Genomic DNA, 19,031 nt, shown 5'->3' with positions numbered 1-19,031 from the left:
AACCTTATATGCATGAATGAGGTATATCATTAGCTTGTATTATTGAGATGGCGTAGATTTTGGCGCAACTGGTTTCCGTCCTTTGTCCGCAGCCTGGAAGTGTGTAAAAAGAATTCTGTTCTCTTTCTATAAAGATGATCACCTTATCTGTGTTCTTAATCTTCTTTTTAAAAAAATCTACGCCAATCTGGAAGCAACAAAAATCATACTTGTGGTTTTCTTGTTTTAAGACGGTGTTTCAATTAGTTTTTGTTTCTTCATTCTTTTATTATTTAACTCGTTTTTGTATATTCCACCCCTGTGATTCAAACATGTAACAACCCAGGTGATCTTTTGGCTTTTTTGTTTAGCCTTTGTACGTTCCCAAACTGCCGTTGTACAGTTACAAATATATATATCTCTCTCTGTCTCTCTCTCTCTCTCTCTGTTTGTCTGTCTGTCTGTCTGTCTGTCTCTCTATCTCTCTTTTCTACAATTTAAGACCGCTGTAAAACTATATAAAGCTACCATACAGAGGCATGCATGTGCTCTCAAACGGCACAGCATCAATAGAAAGGGTGGGAGAGATTATAAAAAAAAAGTTAGCTACGGATACATAGCAGCGATACATTTTGTATTATCGAGTTCAAAACATCAAAAGCAGTTTGTCGTTAGATATAAGACTCACTAATTATGTTGTTTATTGTATTCGTTTTTTGTTTTCCAGTCATGTGATTTATTTATCCTGGTATAATTCTTTTTGCTCAACCAGGTTCGCATGACTTCGAGAGATCTACGCCCGGTTTGAGGCAAGAGTCTGGGATACAGAGACCACAGCTAAAGCTTTTAGGTGGGTGGGTGGGTCGTTTCCTTTTTTTTTCAAATACCCTTTACACATAATACGGTACAATGGTTGGGAAGTCTTGGATTCGCCTAGTTTAGAAACCACGTTAATAGACATTTACTGTAAATGCCTTTTGTTGCACAGCCATTTAAGTCGAGAATGCAGTGTTGTAAAGTTGATTTCGTTGAACTGGGTATCCTGAAATAGTTCCATAGCTGTGATAATTTAGACGTTTCCCGCACACTTTTATCTATTTTTTTAAAATTCCCGGTTAGTTCTTCATTCAATATTTTGTTTTTTCAAATAGTTATATCAAATAGTTTTAAAGTTTGACTTCTTTAAGTAACTTCGTGTATTTACTTTAGTTCACGTATTCTTATGTTCCTTTATGTTTTTAAATCTTTTTGATCCACACAATGTCACACAGTTAGATACATAAATTAATATTTTAATAAAACACAAATGAAGCAGTTAAATAAGTAATGAATTAACAATTCCATTAATTAGTCAGTCAATAAATAAAATTGAGTCAGTACTCAGATGAATGTGAATTTTTAACTGAATAGAGGAATCAAACGATAATAAGCGTTTTGCTGAACAAAAATTGTAGTTGTTCCCCAAAATGTTTTGTGATATCGCAATCATTTTTTATACTGCAAAACAAAATGTAAATAAACACTATCATCTTCTTAATTTACCATGTAGAGTGAAGTGTTTGTTCCAAACAATTTTAAAAGAATAAAAAAAACGAACTGCAAATGATAAAGAAATGCATATGACCCCAACACCTAACGACCCGTCTTTTATTTTTCTTTTGATTAATACATTAATACACTGAATACTCATCGTTAAAAAGCATGAAAGTAGAATGTCCCCTATCAAGAAAATTGGCATGCATGACAAACACACTAACCATATGCATATATTTCAAAGAATATTAATAAATATATTGCATTTTAAAAAGTGTGATTCTTTCAGTTGTAAAGAAAATTGAGTAATCCAAATGTACTTCATCATTTTGTTGTAGCTTGTGTTAATCTACTAAGGAAATAAAAAACATGAAACTTTTATGTTTTATCTCGTTGAAATACTTAATACTTTAAAATTCTGGTCACTTTTTGACAGATAATTTATTATAGTTCAAAATTACATTTTGAACAAATGGGACATATGTGGTATTAATATATTTACTGAATGATGACATTCAAAATTACGAACAGTAAATTTTAGCATTCGTAAGTGCCATGACTTAATGCATGTAATTTTTCATGCAATAGTACTCTGATGGAACTGTTACATATTGTCATGTTTGCTAAGACCCAGCTATAAAGTCATGTATAAGCTATAATCTACCTGTCTTGGGAATATTACCGCGGCCTGTGTTTGATCTCTAAACATTGCCGCGGCGTTAGCGTTGAACTCTTACGCAAGGTTACCACTGAGTAACCAGATAATGGAAACTTTAGTTGTCAAAGGCGAACGATACCTTCCAAACTCGTAAGAGTAATTCAGTATTCTCCTGGAAGGATTGCAGATCAATAGGGTTTACTCCGAGGAAGAAGTCGCTCGTAGTCTGGCGGTAGAACTTAGAGGGGTAGATTCTAAGGAAAGACAAAGCTTCGAAAAGGTCAGTAAGTTATTTGTTCGATTTTTGCAGAATATTATGGAATCATAATTGTAATTACTTGTAGTATGTGCACTTAATTACTAGGATCGTTTGTAATTCGCTATTAGGTTTCTTCGTAGTAAACTAGTGCAATTCTTACTGCGTTACGTTAGAATTTACACAGCTAGAAAAAATTAATACAAATAAGAGAGAAAGTACACTTAAAGGGAAATGAAATAAGATATTAGATGAAGAAAACAAAGGGAGAGAGATAAGGGCTGGAAAATTTACCACAATATATAAAAGAGAGGAGTTAAGGAGGGGGTGGGTGAAAAATATATTGAAACTTTAAAAATTAATGAAGGAAAGGTATCCGACAGAAAGAAAATTTTAAAACATATGGAAGAATTTTATAATAAGCTGTATACCTCACAACATATTAATAATAACGCAATAGAGGAGTACTTACTAGGAATAGATTGCGAGATGATATCATCAGAACAAAAGAACCTGTGTGATGATTTCATCTCAAGAGAAAAAATTTTAAATGTTATAAATACCTTGACTAAAGGAACATCCCCAGGTAGAGATGGACTCACCGCGGATTTTTATGTGAAATTCCGTGGCGAGTTGTCGCCCATTTTAGAATGGTTATACAACAATATTCATTTGAGAAATTATACTATGACAAAAAACATGAGGGAAGGGATTATAACACTAATATTCAAAGAGAAGGGGAAAGATCTAAAGAAATTGGAGGCCCATCTCCCTCCTAAATACGGACTACAAGTTATTAAGTAAAGTTTTAGCAGAAAGAATTAAAAAGGGAATGAATAAAATCATAAACATAAATCAAACATGTGGGGCCAAGGAAAGGGACATTCAGAATAACATTTTAAGTATTAAAACAATTATAGATTATATACAGGAATGTGGGCTAAAAGGCGTTATGGTACTTTTTGACCAGGAAAAAGCCTTTGACAGATTAGAACACAACTATATGCAAAAAGTCTTAGAAAAATTTGGATTTGGAAATAACTTTCAAAAGTGGACTAAAATCTTGTACAACAAAATAACCGCAAGAGTACAGGTCAATGGAGCGAACACGGGAAAATTCGACATACAAAGATCAGCAAGGCAAGGTTGCCCACTATCTATGCTATTATATGTAATAGCAATTGAGATCCTAAGTATAAGAATAAGACTGAACAGTAAAATTGAAGGTATTAAAGTTCCAGATATAAAGGATGAAATTATGATGCTACAACATGCAGGTGATTGTACTGACTTTATAAGAGACCCAAATTCCTTCAAACACCTTGAAAAGGAATTTGAAAAATTTGGTAAGGCTTCAGGGTCTAAAATCAACTATGAAAAAACAGAAATATTAAAGATAGGGAACTGGTGGGGCAATCACCCCGGATTACTCCCCCCCCCCGCCCCCCATCTAATCAAGGACCGAGTTAAGGCATTGGGAGTCTACTTTGGGAGAAGAGATGAACAGGAAAACTGTAAAAACATGAAATAGAAAATAGAAGAAAATGTGAATATCTGGGCACTAACGCCACTATGTATAATGGAACGGGCCCAGGTGGCCAAAACATACATGTACTCTAATATAAACTATATTTTAAAATCTACAGAAATAGAAAATGCCACTTAAAAAAAAATAGATAATTATATTATTAATTATATATGGGACTATAAAACCACTACTTAAATAAAGAAACGTTATATAGAGCAAGAGAAAAGGGGGGATTAGCATTACCTAATCCCATTTTAATTAAATATGCCAACATTTTAAATAGATTTAAAAGATTAAAATCTGAACCCAACCTACCGTTGGAAGGGATATATATATATATATATATATATATATATATATATATATATATATATATATATATATACTGGTACGGTTTTACGATGAGGAATAGAAGGGAAATATATCAAGATAATAAATTAATAAAAACAATTAGAAATATCTAGAAAGTTCAGGCATATTAAAGAATTACTAATTAAATATCGCGATAAAACAGACTTATGGGAAAACGATGAAAAAGATACATATCAATGGATAAGAGAAGATACAACAACAAAATAGTAGGAGTAAAGTAGAACAAGACAATTTAGTGGTATATTGGGAAAGAGCCTGGGGGCACTGGAACAAATTAGGATCACTTAAAATTCAAAGCCTCTGCTTCAAATACATGCACAATGAATGGTTGACAGGAGAGGTGGCATTGAGACGGCACATGATCAGAGTATCGCCAAAATGTCCACTGTGTAAAAACGCACCTTTCAGTAAATACCATACCATAACGCAACGTGAAAAAAGAAAAGAAAAAAGACTAAAGTTAATATGGGAAATATGCAAAAAAGACAATTACAAAAGATAAAAACATTTTATTTTTAGATGGGAAATTTGACTAAAATACACTTTATAAAATTACGGATTATATTGTTGGAACAATGAGGGCCTGTGGGCAAATAATAGTGATAGGTAGATAACTATGAAATAACTTGTTAAAAAATTGGTATTTGGGGTAGAGGAGGGAACATAAAGGGGAGGGGAATGGGAAGGAGAGCTTTGGTTGGCTACCCATTAGGGGTGTGATACTGTCAGTGCGCAGGCCAGAGCCTCCAACTCATTCCCCGACACAGACATGAGCCCCACCAAACAACAGGACCCAATTTCAAGTCTTTAAAAGTTATTCTTTTGTTTTGTACTAAAACTTGTATGCAGTATTTGAAAATCGACTAAATCTAAAAATACGAAACTGCAGGGAATCCACAGGGAATCTATATGGGGAAAGTACAAGGCGATGACATCATGGGGCTACGTCACATGGCGCTACGCGAAGTGGACAGGCCTATGAAAGAGTCTTGGAGAAACACCCATATATAACATAAACAGACAAAACAAAAACACAAATACAAACAGAGAATATTACATAGCAAATACCCCACAGACCCCTTCTTTATCTCAAACCATGCAGCTCCCGTACTGTATGGTTGACAAATCTACAATCTTGTAGTTACACAAACAATTTTTGATCTTTTTAAAGAAATAATTTAATAAAATAATAAAAAGAGGCCTTACCCGATTCAGGAGAAATACAATGAGAATAAAGAAGTGTGGATCTTGAAAAGCACAGCCAGGTTCGGAAGAACGACCCTATAGATAACACTAGGGAAAAATAAATACCCCATCAAAAATTTAAATTTAAATTTTTGATACAAAATTCTGTTTAAATAGAACAGACAACATATCTGTGGAGAAAACACACAAACATAAAATACTTTTTAAATATTTTTTGTATGGAAATGGGGGGGGGATCTCTCTGATGCCCAAACAAAAAAAAAAACCGAATTGTGAATGTGGAAACATAGATGAAGTGTGTAAGATTAGTTAATATGGGCGAATGAAAATATCAGAGCATGGATATGTGAATAGTTGCGTACTTTGTATGAGTTGTAAGGTAAAGAAATGGGTCTGATTATTGGATATTGTTAAGTATAACGGGATTAGGAATATGTACTGATGTGATGGAATTTATTGATATATGTATAAGAAGCAATTGATACCGTGCTGTATTATGACGTTTGTTTTACCATATAAAAATCCATTGTAATCTCTATGTGAATGCGTGAGCAAAGAAATTTAATAGCCGTTATCTGATGATAGGTTGTGTATAGTGTGAGATGAGAGGGCTAAGGAAAAAGGCTGTACCGTTCTTGTATTTTCACAGAAAGCTTTTTAGGGGACAGCAAACTTTGGGTTCCATTGGGTTCCAAGTCTTCAAGAGTTGGAGAGGGAACTAAGACTGTAGCCTAGACAGTCGAAGTCGACAGAAGTGTAGTCGTGGGGGAAGAGGAGAAGGAGTTTCTTGAAAGTCGAGGAGGAGGAGGAGAAGGAAATTGGAGAAAGGTCGGGGAGGAAGAGGAGAATGAACTGGGAGAAATATGAGAGAGAAAGGATACAACAGATTAGTAGAAATGCAAGGACAGATGGAAATCAAGTGATGCAATAGGCTTATCAAAGGGTCCAGCGGAAGGAAAGTAATTGGAAATTTGAGTGATTTGATTATTAAATTTTTATCAAATTGTTATTCATTGAATTTCAACCATTTTGTATCTTTAACCATCTAACCGTCGGCATTGCTGACTGGGGGATAGGAGCTTTACATCTATATTTCGCTAAGTCTAACGTCCAACAAAATAGACCTAGGTGGGACTTCTATAAAAGCGGAAATTAAGAAAGAGGATTGTTTATATATATATATATATATATATATATATATATATATATATATATATATATATATATATATATATATATATATATGCATTTTGCAGTAGCAAGCACATCGACAATTGAACCACAACTTTATCTGTTACTCGGAAATATGATGTGAACAGTGTATCTAACATACTTGATGGGAAACATAAAGAGGTTTTAGTTGAATATGAAGATCTGTGGACTACGATTCACAAATTAAAACACAAGGAAATATGTTGTTAACCTGGATCTTGAACAATTATTTATAAGATGTACATTATATATTTTGTACACGGTTGTTGTTGTGAAATCGGTATATTTTTTACAAAAAGCATATGGAATATATTAAGTTTTTTTTTAATGTAATGAAAAATAGCACCATTAGACTGGTGCGATGAATGATGAAGATAATGTATTCTATTTCTGTCTTATATGAACATAATTTTAATGCAGATGTTTGCATCCCGAAAAGCTATCAATATTTTTTTGAATAAGATAAAGATGATCAGAATTTTTAAGACGTTTATAAAATATTAATTTTTAATATATTTATTTCAAATTCATTTTCATTTTGATAAATAAGCACTACGTATGATTTGCATATCATTACTATTAGAAACATTGAAGTAGTTATATGTGGATAATATGGGATAGAGAAGCGTACTGTGACGGTGTAAGGGCATAGACCACTTTCGCCTGAAAATTACACCCTCGGGTTATCTCGCAAAATCTTGAAAATCCGAAACGAGGCGCACACTATTGGGAGATTTACAAAGAATCGAAATGTCAGAACGTGCGAAGAATATCGATTTTAGTCTAGAGGATATGAACTGTTTAACCGTCAAACAATTAACAGAAATCTTAAATCTGTATAATGATTGTGTCAGTGTACAAATGACCTTCCAAAACTGCTTGCTAGTTTAGTTTTTCCAGTTATTATCCTGTTTATGGTTTTCTGTTCTAAATAGGTACCCTTAGGTAGCTGTATGTTCCTATCTACGTTTTTGTTTTTTGGTTTCGTGGTGCTTTTTACGCTTGTTTACTGCTTGGCCAGAGTTGACAACAAAATTATGTCCTTCTCTTCAGTGGGGCTATAGCGCTGGTGCTTTAGTGGTAGGCTATATGTGCTGGTACTCACGGCGCGGGTTCGATTCCTCGTTGGAACGTATTATAACTATAACTTGTTTGATTATATGGATGTAATTATATTACATTCGAATGTATTCATAAACTCATACTATACTTTGAATACTCAGCCCGTCCAATTTTCTTTGGTATGCCTGCAATGAAGGTGAAGTCAAGCCTTGCAAGACCTGTTCGGTGTGCCAGTAGGTCTCTTATAGTCATCTCCCTCGTTCTGATGTCGTTGGCAAAGGCATATTCAGGTCCCAGAATCTTAGAGACTTTTGTCGAAAATGTCAGGCTGTTATGAGAAGAAAACGACAATTTACAGTACATACTACATAAAAACATGACTTGTTAAGGTGCATCGATTGTTAAATAAAGACAACGCATATCGAGTACAATTTGTAATAAAGACTGGAAGGACAATAGAAAATTAATAGTAATTAACGACTTGGCATTGACATTAAACCAAATTATATTGGACACTTTGATTCTTGCAAAAGGGATCAAAAATATTCATTCCATGTTTTCATGATATTTTACAAAGGGACAATTATGCACTGGATATGACTGGGATACTTTTCGAAACAATTAACTCAGTATCAGTTATATTTCGTTCCTTTTTAAACAGGTGAGTCTCTTTCAAAATGCTTTATTCCACGATCATTCTTGTCATGTTTCGACAGGTCTTTGAGTGTATCGGGTATACAATTATGGAATAACTGAAATTACTTGTGCTATTTCTTTCTGCGAAGGCGATACATTTGGTGTTGTACCTTTTATCTTATCAGCAATCTTTTGTCCGATCGCAGTACCGGCTGAAGATGCAGATCCAGTAGCAAAAGCGTTTGATGCGTCAATTGCAAATGGAGAAATTGTATGTGCGATTCCAGGTGTATTTTCAACAATCTTTGAAAATATGTTCCAAAAAGAAACCTCCTACGGTTTTTTTTTCGATACAATTTTTCTCTGTTTCATTTTTATTCATTGTTGCGCTACATAATTCATTTTATTGCACATATCCCAAGTGTAGGTAATAATAATAATAATAATGAGGACTATGTATAGCGCCTAATCTTTAGAAGCTCCTGGCGCTTTACAACATAAGACAACACCTATAAGATAAAAAAAAATATAATAATATTATTACAAAAACAAACACCATGAAATTAGAAAACATTAAAAAATAAAAACATGCTGAGAATATTTCAGATAGGAAACTTTATTAGGTCTTTAGGTTTGTTCTTGCAGTCGAAATAAGTGAGTTTTGAAAGCCCTCTTGAATGTGATCACTCTGTCTTTGTGTCTAAGTTCAGTGGGCAATTCATTCCACTTTGCTGGGCCCTGGTATGCAAACGAACGCTGTCCATATGACTTTGTTTTCATAGTGGGAATAATGAGGTAGTATGTTACATTTTCGTTATTAATATCAAGTTGTCGCTCTGATTGGTCTGTAAGTTGTATGTTTATACTTGATATTTGTGATTCGAGATTAACATGATCTTATATTATTTATCGTGGAACGTCCGGTGAAAAGTTGTATATTGTATGCCCTTGGCTACCTCGCGCAGAATAAGAACCAGTTGCAATTTACCAATTAATCAAAATCGTGTTTACTTGCGTTATGTTTTTGGTGGTATTACCATCGTAAGATATTTCTTGTTCGGCAACTGATCCATAATGTTGATTATTAAACACAAGCACAGACGCAATACTTGTTGCTGGTGAAAAGTAAATTGATACATTATTTTTTAACGTGATTCTTTTGTGCAATGTGTTGTAATTTGGCGCTAACTCAAAATTGTCAGCAACGCCGCCATTTTTGTGATTAATTCTTTGATTGTTTTTTTTTAAGATCAGTAACGTTATACAGACCTTATGGAATTTTAAACGACGTCAACGGCGTTGCCGCTGCGCTAGGATTAAAAGTAAATTCATTATTGACGTTTGTTTGTCCATTTGCATTAACTCCACTCATTTTTGTTACTCAAATTTGTCAATACAACAACGAAATATTTGTGCCGGATCTCGTCCACAACGTTGTTAACTCCAGAAAACAAAATAAAACAGCCAGTATTTCGTCGCATTTATCTGACAACGTTATAACATCCTTGTGCAAGATAAACAGCATTACATTTTCTGTTACGCGATAATGAAAAATAATATTTATTTTATTCATTACGGCGTTGTTTGGCAGAATTTCATCAAATACAATTATGTTTTGTCCTGTCGAATCAAGTTCGTTAATCGAGATTAAAACTTCTGGTTGTTTGATGATAACAATATTCTCCCCTGCGCTAAGTTTTAAGCGCAGTTTGTTGTTATATTCGTTAAGCAATACATATTTATTCTGCTGTGTATTAATTGTGTACATGTAAACTCTGTCGTAATTAAACTTGTCGTTGATCAGTAAGTTTATTAACAAATTTGTTTTGCCTGATCCTGTTCGTCCAAAAATAATATAATGACAATCTGGTAGTCAGTTATTATGTTTATGCTTGACTAATCTCTCAGTATCAAAGTTTAGTATTGACATTTATTGATATCATGAACATTAATGTTTGCTCAATCCCGTTTTACAGTTTGAATTTTATATTGTAGATATAAAATAAACAATGAGCAATTACACAAAAGTCGGAACTACATTACCAGGACCTGAGTCAGATACTGTAAAAACAAATGGGAAAGTTTATTTATCAAGTTTTCTAAAAAAAGCATCCGGAGACACATTCATAGGCAATCTGTCAGTGGCAGATCAACGAGTACTTTATTTAGAAACAGCTTACCGGCCAGTTAAAGTAATTTACATGCAGACTGTAAATTATTCACAAATAAAAACCGTTGATGACAAAAACTTGATAAGACTGATGGAACAATTACCGGTAAGGTTGATATTTCATACAATAAAATAATCGGATTAGAAACTGATTACCCACCGCCAAGCTTAAGTCAAAGTCAAGCTGTAAGTTATTTACAATTGAAATACGTCGACGATATTAAATTAGATAAGGCGGAGGAACAGTTACAGGAAATATAAACATGTCCGGTAAAACGTTTATTGAGAATAATTTTCCAATAGCGAATGTTAACATGATTCAATCAGTTATAATCAAGTTTATTCTGTTTATAATGCAGTTGTTATAAAAGGTTGGCGACACATCAGAAAATCTTGTAATGAGAAACAACGCAAAAATAACTGGGTTATCAATAAACTCTCCTCCTGCTGACGATACTGATGCATCTAGTTATGCACAACTGCGTGGCGCTCGCTCTTACGATGTATTTACGTTTGTCTGGTGGAGCACCTGCCTGAGCACGATGCTACAGCCAAGTGGAACGCCATAAAGGGTGCCATCTACAGTACAGCTATGTCCACGTTTGCACGAAGGAACGACCCAGCCAGGACTGGTTCAACGCTCAACGCACACCTATCAAGGATGGAACCACAAATCGAGGGGAAACGAAAAGCCTTCATAGCTTACAAAAATGCCTAATGAAAGGACGCTTGCTGCTTTCCGAAGTGCCCGAAGCAACACCCAACGCATCGCTAGACAGTGTGCAAACGAGTACTGGCAACAACTATGTGAAGAGATCCAGCGCAGTGCCGAGTCCGAAAACATCCAAGGTATGTACAGTGGTATCAAGAAGATTCTAGGCCCTACAGTGATAGGGGTCGCTCCCCTGAAATCTCGGATTAGAGAGAAGATCACAGACCGTGGGCAACATATGGCCAGATGGGTGGAGCACTACTCAGAGCTATACTCCCGAGAAACGTCAGTCACCGATGCAGCCTCAGCAGCATAAAGAATCTGCTCACCATGGAAGAGCTCGACAAAGAGCCAACCTTAGAGGAGCTCAGCAAAGCAATCGACTCCCTCCCAAGCGACAAAGCACCAGGTAGTGACGGCATCCAGCCAGAAGCTATCAAACGTGGGAAACCAACATTGCTTAAAACACCGCATGAGCTACAATTGTGACCCCTTACAAAAACAAAGGGCGACTGTAAAGTGTACTCCCACATCATAATCAACAGGCTGCAGTTGCTGGCGGACCGTGTGTACCCGGAATCCCAGTGCGGCTTCAGAGCAGGCAGGTCGACGACAGACATGATCTTCTTCCTACGACAACTCGAAAAGAAGAGCATAGAGAAAGGTCATCCACTCTACATGATGTTCATCGACGTCACCAAGGCCTTTGACTTGGTCAGCAGGAAGGGCGTTTTTGAACTTCTCAGTAAGATCAGTTTCCCCCCAGACCACCGCAGCATGATAATCTCTTTCCATGCATATATGAAGGGAACAGTCCTGTATGATGGATCCTCCTCAACCTCCTTCCCAATTAACAGCGGCGTGAAGCAGGGCTGCGTGCTTCCACCAACCCTTTTCGGGATCTTCTTCTCCCTGCTCCTGTCCACGGATGGCATATATCTACACACCAGGTCTGACGGGAGGCTGTTCAATCTGGAACGACTGCGCTCAAAGACCAAAGTGAGAGCTGTGTTCATCAGGGAGATGCTTTTTGCAGATGACGCAGCTCTTATGATGCACACCGAGGAAGCCCTCCAGAGACTGGGAGACCGTTTTGCTGATGCCTGCACGCAGTTTGGTCTCACCATCAGCTTGGAAAAAACAAATGTCAGCGTGCAAGATACCACCATTGCCCCTTCGATCAAAATCAACGGTGTCACCCTGGAACAGTCAACAACTTTACCTACCTGGGGTCAACCATCAGCAACACTCTCTCGCTTGATATGGAGCTGGACAGAAGGACTGGAAAGGCAAACACAATAATGGCACGACTAACAAGAGGGTGTGGGAAAACAACGCGCTGACAGAGCACACCAAGGTCCAAGTCTACCAGGCCTGCGTTCTCAGTACCCTTCTATATGGAGGTGAGACCTGGAGTACCTACATGAGGCAAGAGCATCGGCTCAACTTCTTCCATGTACGGTGCCTTAAACGCCTTAAACGCATCCTGAAAATCAGGTGGCAAGACCGTGTTCCACACAGCGAGATTCTGTAGCGTGCAAGTACCCAAAGCATGTACTCGCTGCTGAGCAAACGATGGCTAAGACACGTCCGACGCGTGGACGATGGAAGACTGCTAAAGGACATCCTACATGGACAGCTGGCTACTGGCATGAGAAGAGTCGGCCGCCCCTCACTCCGTTTCAAGGATGTATGCAAGAAGGACATGAAGGCATGCGACATTTCACATGATGGCTGGGAAGTGCTGGCCAAGGACCGATGCACCTGTAGACTGATTGTAAACAAGGGCATATTAGTCGCAGAGAGAAAGAAGAACGCGACAGTAACCACAGTAACTCAGACTTCCCAGTATGTCTGCACCAACTGTAATAGGGACTGTCACTCACGTATAGGCCTGCACAGCCACAGCAGACGATGCCACCAACCCAGAGACAGACAACACCACAAGGGCGCTATTCGCATGGTCGCTCGAGACTGAGCCGCCAATGATGGTGGAGCAATGACTGGCTCGATCGGCACGGGTGGTAAGTTAATTTATAACACTAGCTCGATAATACAACGCTGGCCAACAATGACTGGATTGTCAATGTTTGATTTGTTAAAAATAATTTTGTTAAGTTAAACGGTGATACAAGGTCTGGTACGTTGGATATGGGTGCTAATAAAATAACAGCATTATATACTCCAAAAGTTAATACAGATATAACAAATAAAAAATACGTCGACGACACCGAGTCAGTATTGCGAAATACAATTCAGTTAATTGGATCGACTTAATTACCGCTCGCCGGCGGAAAAATGACTGGCAAAATTGACAAGGGCGGTAAAAATAATATCATGTGTTCCAATCTCAGCAACAGATTTAGCAAATAAAGCTTACGTAGATTCTATTAGTGCTAGTGAAATAAAACTAACAAAAAATAATGTAGGATTTATTCCTAGGTTAGCTGAGTCAGTAACACACCAAGTTTGATTCGTTGCTAGTGCGTCCACACAATATTACGGAAACAGTGAAAATCATTCTTTTTGTTTACAACTGGAGTAACATTATCAGGAAGCTCAGAATGAACGATAATCGGAGAAACAACAAACTTCCAGTTCAAAATACAATGTCCGTCTTCAGTAGAAACCTGACAGTTTCAGTTTCCTGGCAGATTAAACTCTGCTGTTGGTCGAATTTATAATTGGAAACTTCAAGGGTTTAATGATGACTCAAATTGAATTGATTTGTTTAGTAAAACAAGTACAGATATTTCAGCAGCACAGTGTTTTTCTATTCCAACCGCAAATACTGCCAACGCATACAAATATTTTCGTATTCACGTTATTGCCGCAAAAAGCTCATTTATTAAAACAAAAATAATTGGGCTTAGCAAGAAACATATTGAGGTTATCCTAAAATCAAATTTAATAAAAGCAAAACCGCATGGTGGGAAGAAACCAGAAGAAACTATGATAGAAAATGCTCACAATCGGCTTAAATTACCAACCGAATCAAAATAGTCAAAACTAAACTAAACAAAAATAAAAATCTCAATCATAGTTTTCCAAAACGAGACATTTTTAAATATTTCAGGATGTACTACCACGACAAGCAAACACTGCTAGAAGTTGTTGTTAAAATATTAAAAGACGGTAAATTTTTACTAAAGGCGTATATAAATTTAAGTAGTCCAATGACATATAAGCCTCCTTATGGTTTTGACCCGGTTATTGTGAATAAATTATTGGCGATGATTGGAAATATTAACGCTGAAATTGACAATTTTAGTGATAATGAACGAGAAACGTTTTGCAACGAATTTGAATTAATATTCTGCAAATTATACAACAAATGCTATTAGGAAAGATGGTGATGTTCCATTACCTATACTAGAAGAATCTCGTCAGTTATCGTTCCTAAGATGCTATCAAAAAAGTGATAATTTATACAACCTTATGAAAAATTATTAAAAAAGCTTGCTGGATATACTTATGAAGATATTAACAATAAAAATATGCTCCGGCAGGTAATTGTTTCAAATTTTATAACTGCATACGCAATTATTAGACAACATCTTGTTCCCAATTATTTTAGAATACGATATTTAGCGCTAGTATTGGATATATTGATGAATTAGAAAACGCTTGCAGCAATATTATAAATGAAGCACATTTATAATGACTGTATGTAAAAATTAATTCGTACAGTTAGTTAATAAAAAATGAATTACTAACAGATGAACGATATAAGGATTCGGCATCAGTTGTCTACGACAAGTAAAAAAAATTCTGACTGATGAAGCTAATACTAACTTTCACGAATTTCTTAAAACGTTAGTTGGAATGGCAACTTTCGAAATTGTATTGCAAAACATTATCACATAAAAATATAATAATGAAGGAAAAAAAATAGTGATTTCAATCATGTTTAAGAAAATATTCCAAAAACAGAGCTTGATGCCTAAATTGCAAGTTCTATCATAAGATACTTTTTCGTAAAAAAAATGCTATAAATACTATGGAAATATTTGACGAGTAATTTTGTATTTACCGGTGATGTTTTCTGGCGCTGGTATGATTACTAGCGGAGTAATGTTAAATCCATTTTTGTTAATCATTTCTGGAATTGTTGCTAGTTTGTCAATACCGTTAGATGTGATGTGATTTGATTTGGATTTTTAACTTAGCTTTAACAATTTTTCAGTCATATATTATTATCCTGACACCAGGCGACCACTCCTAACACTGACATCTTAATGCTGAACGCCAAGCGAGGCAGCTGTTAGTACCATTTTTGCAAGTCTCTGGTATGACTCGGCAAGGGATCGAACTCACGACCCCCATCCGAGGCGGACGCTCTAACCACTAAGCCACATGAGCGGTTAGGAGCGTTAGAACTACTCAAACTAAGATTTGAAACGAAAAAGAAATTCTTGTAAAGTAGCATGTGAAACTTTAAAAAAAAAATGTTAGATCAAATTAGGTCTTATTTGCTCAGATTTAATTATGACATGGGCGATTTAATTTGTGAGTTCCGTATAAATAATAGTGTGCTGACAGATATTTTACCAATGCGAAAAAGCAAGTATGAAAATCGCTATAAAAATATGTATCAAGTTGAATGTGGTATTTATAGTTTAGATAATATTAATAAAGTTCCTTAAATAAATTTTGTATAAAAATATAAATAATCGCATAAAAAATTTATAAAACTTTTAAACTAGTAAATGAAAAACAACAACTCTGGTTTAAAGGACCGACAAATCATCACATTAAGTACAAAATCACGTTTTATAATAATGTCTTTGAGGTTTGTGACTCAAATAATCAATCAAGTACGTCATCTAATGAGACATGTCTCATTATGTAAATGATTTTTGAGATCTTTGAGCAAGAAACTCTATATTCCTCTAAGATAAATAATCGGATAAAAAATGTATCGAACTGGTAAAGTAAAAGATGAAGAAACAAGAATTCTGCCTTAAAGTACCCAAAAATCATCACACCTGAAAGACATTATTCTGAGCAGGGTAATCAAAAAGTAATTTGTACTTGTTTTGATGATTTTGAGGTCTTTGAGCCAGAAACCTCATTATTATGTATTACTACTACTGTACTGTTTTACATGCCATTTTAATCAGCAATTTAAGTAAGGTCAAGAGTGTTAACTGATAATATACCAACGCAGTATGCATAAATGTCTATGTGAACCATATGGAACATTAGCTTTTAACAAAAAAGATGCGCTTCTTTTAAAATAAGGACCATCTTCTTCTTCTTATTCTTTTAATTATTATTATTATTATTATTATTATTATTATTATTATTATTATTATTATTATTATATGATGATGATGAGTATAATGAAGTCTGCGTGTATTAAAACAATCACCAGTAAACATTCATATTGTTGTGAGCAATGGGTTTCGCTATCTACAGAATCTAGTGTTTCCTATTTCCAAGGATCTTAACACAACACTTGCGGACAAATCAAGGGACCTTAAACGCCAGTTATAACAAATGCCTCTTCTGTAATCATCTAATAACCACAAACATTGATTTCACACTTGTATTTTGTTTGTATGACTCAGCAGTAATCTTTTCTAAACCGATAATTGGTACTTTACGCCATACGTCACAAAACGCGATCCAAACACATAATACAAAGAATCGTTCATATCCCAAATTATTAAACATTTACACGTTAGAATATTCCAAGAAATTCTAATATTAGCAAATTGTCAATAAAATGTGACAAATCTATCAAAAGATACGTACAAGTAAAAAGCACATACACTAGGTTTATTTGAATATTTTGCAAATTAGCAATTCACAATGTTTCAATGTTGCTAATCTTGTAGCTGGTTTTAACGTTAATTTTAGCACATCAATGGCTATATCATGCCGTGAATATATGAGCCAAATGCGTTTACCACGGTCAGATCTCGGCACCCGACACGCGGTGGTATGGGCTGGTATCGAACCGACAACCTGTTACAAGTCCGACACACTATCGGATGAGCTACACCGGATCTCCGGTAATATACCGTAAATATATGTTTCTCTAAAATTTAATATCGGTAAAAATTTTACTCTTTACAGCATAGTATCAATCTCCTACGGAAATGATGACAACGATGATGACGATGATAGGCTAATAATGCCTCTTTCCAACAGAACTGAAAAATATCACTGTAACTTCTACAAAAGTTTAGACTATGAATAAATACGTGTCTAATTTACATGTGTAGGCTTTAAAATGCTGCATGACATTTATATTTCATTTTACTTGTAAACTTTTAATTATTTCAAATTGAAATATCTTTGAATTGTTTTGACCCTGTTTCGCAATATATTTTAATGTGTTTGCCTCAAATTCTGATTAACAATATATGGTCATAATATTTTCATTTTTCCAGAAATTAGTCTTGTTTAATTGCTGAGGAAACTTTTGAGGATTTCTTCAGATTTAAGAAGTTTTTTTAGCATTATTTAAAGAACAAACAGATTACCAAATGCACAATTTTCAAACATTTTTTTGTATCTTTATCTTGTACGTTGTATCTCCATCTGACCAAATTCCCAATATTACCAGATGATTCACAATCTATGGTAAATTGAAAAGAAAAAAGTGCTGTGATATTTTTGAAAATTAGGTATGATTTATACTTGTTTATTGGTGCAAACGGATACTTACTTTCTCTCCTGCAGAATGATTGCCAAAAGCGTGGTTGTGAAAGCTTTGGTGACGGAAGCAATATTAAACGCGGTGCGTTCAGTTACAGGTCTTCCTGTCTTGAGATCTGCAACTCCGTATCCCTTGGCCCAAATGTCGTTACCGCGAACGATAGCTAACGTCAACCCGGGGACTTGACGGCATTTCATCGTCGATTGAATGAATTCGTTCAGCGCGTGCTCTATTTCTGGGGAAAATCCGGAGGAACTGGACGTTGCCGTTGCTAGCAATAATACAACCAGCAGCGACATTATTTCGGTCAGACTGGCAGCAGTTGTTTTTTTCGTTTTAGGTTGTAGAACACCGCTCTGTACTGACAGTAGTTCAGAAACGTGTTTCAGTATATATCTCTTACCGCTAAATACCGTATCGACACTTGTGGGTGTATCAACACATGAAAAAGGTTTTCTGCAAGTTTTCGTTTTGGAAACATATTTTATTTATGTGCAAACATGTTTAACATTGGCCAAAATGATGACATACGTGCATGTTGGTGTCTGTAAATAAAGACAGATATTAACAAATGGTTAAATCTAGGAATCTCTATATTACCAAGTTTGTGCTGTATAGCACGAATTTACATTGTTCCGTGAAACAGGCTGATATGGCAATGTGAACATAATTATTGATATACTATGTCAAGTTGTCACATTGACCTTTCATTAAAAATCAAAATGTCAGATTTTATTTTAGTATTGTTACCTTACCTGTCTGAACTTTTTTTATTTATTGAAGAAACATTTTTCAAACAGGACATCAAAAAGTAAAGAGCCGTATCATTTGCAAAATAAGCGTATTTTAAAGTTACTAGTGATAAGCGTTCACAAATACCGTATATGATTATGTATACCATTGTAGCTCAGTCGAATTGGTGTGTGCTGACACAGGCTCTGTTCGCTAGGCGTACGTTGTATAACGGAGACAATGAATCGCAAATGCCCTGTTACTTTTATGACCATAGCTATATATAATAATATTGATTATTATCA

The 19,031-nt window shown here is 35.4% G+C and overlaps 1 protein-coding gene across 1 annotated transcript in view; it reads right to left on the bottom strand.

The window, feature by feature from the left end:
- Positions 1 to 18,293, bottom strand: part of LOC149797644 (uncharacterized) — a 33,676-nt gene extending 15,383 nt beyond the window's left edge. The window contains exons 1-2 of the mRNA XM_089960785.1: positions 18,004 to 18,293; positions 7,955 to 8,134 (exon numbers count right to left, since the gene is read on the bottom strand). Of these exons, the coding sequence (XP_089816911.1) occupies positions 7,955 to 8,134; positions 18,004 to 18,293 (470 nt within the window). The remainder of the gene's footprint in view (positions 1 to 7,954; positions 8,135 to 18,003) is intronic.
- Between the last annotated feature and the right edge of the window lie 738 nt (positions 18,294 to 19,031).

Source organism: Sinohyriopsis cumingii, chromosome 6 (genome assembly GCF_028554795.1).
Source record: "Sinohyriopsis cumingii isolate HCF-2022 chromosome 6, ASM2855479v2, whole genome shotgun sequence".
NCBI lineage: Eukaryota > Metazoa > Mollusca > Bivalvia > Unionida > Unionidae > Sinohyriopsis > Sinohyriopsis cumingii.
Note: the sequence above shows the minus strand (reverse complement) of the source record. Positions and strands in the feature narration are given on the sequence as shown.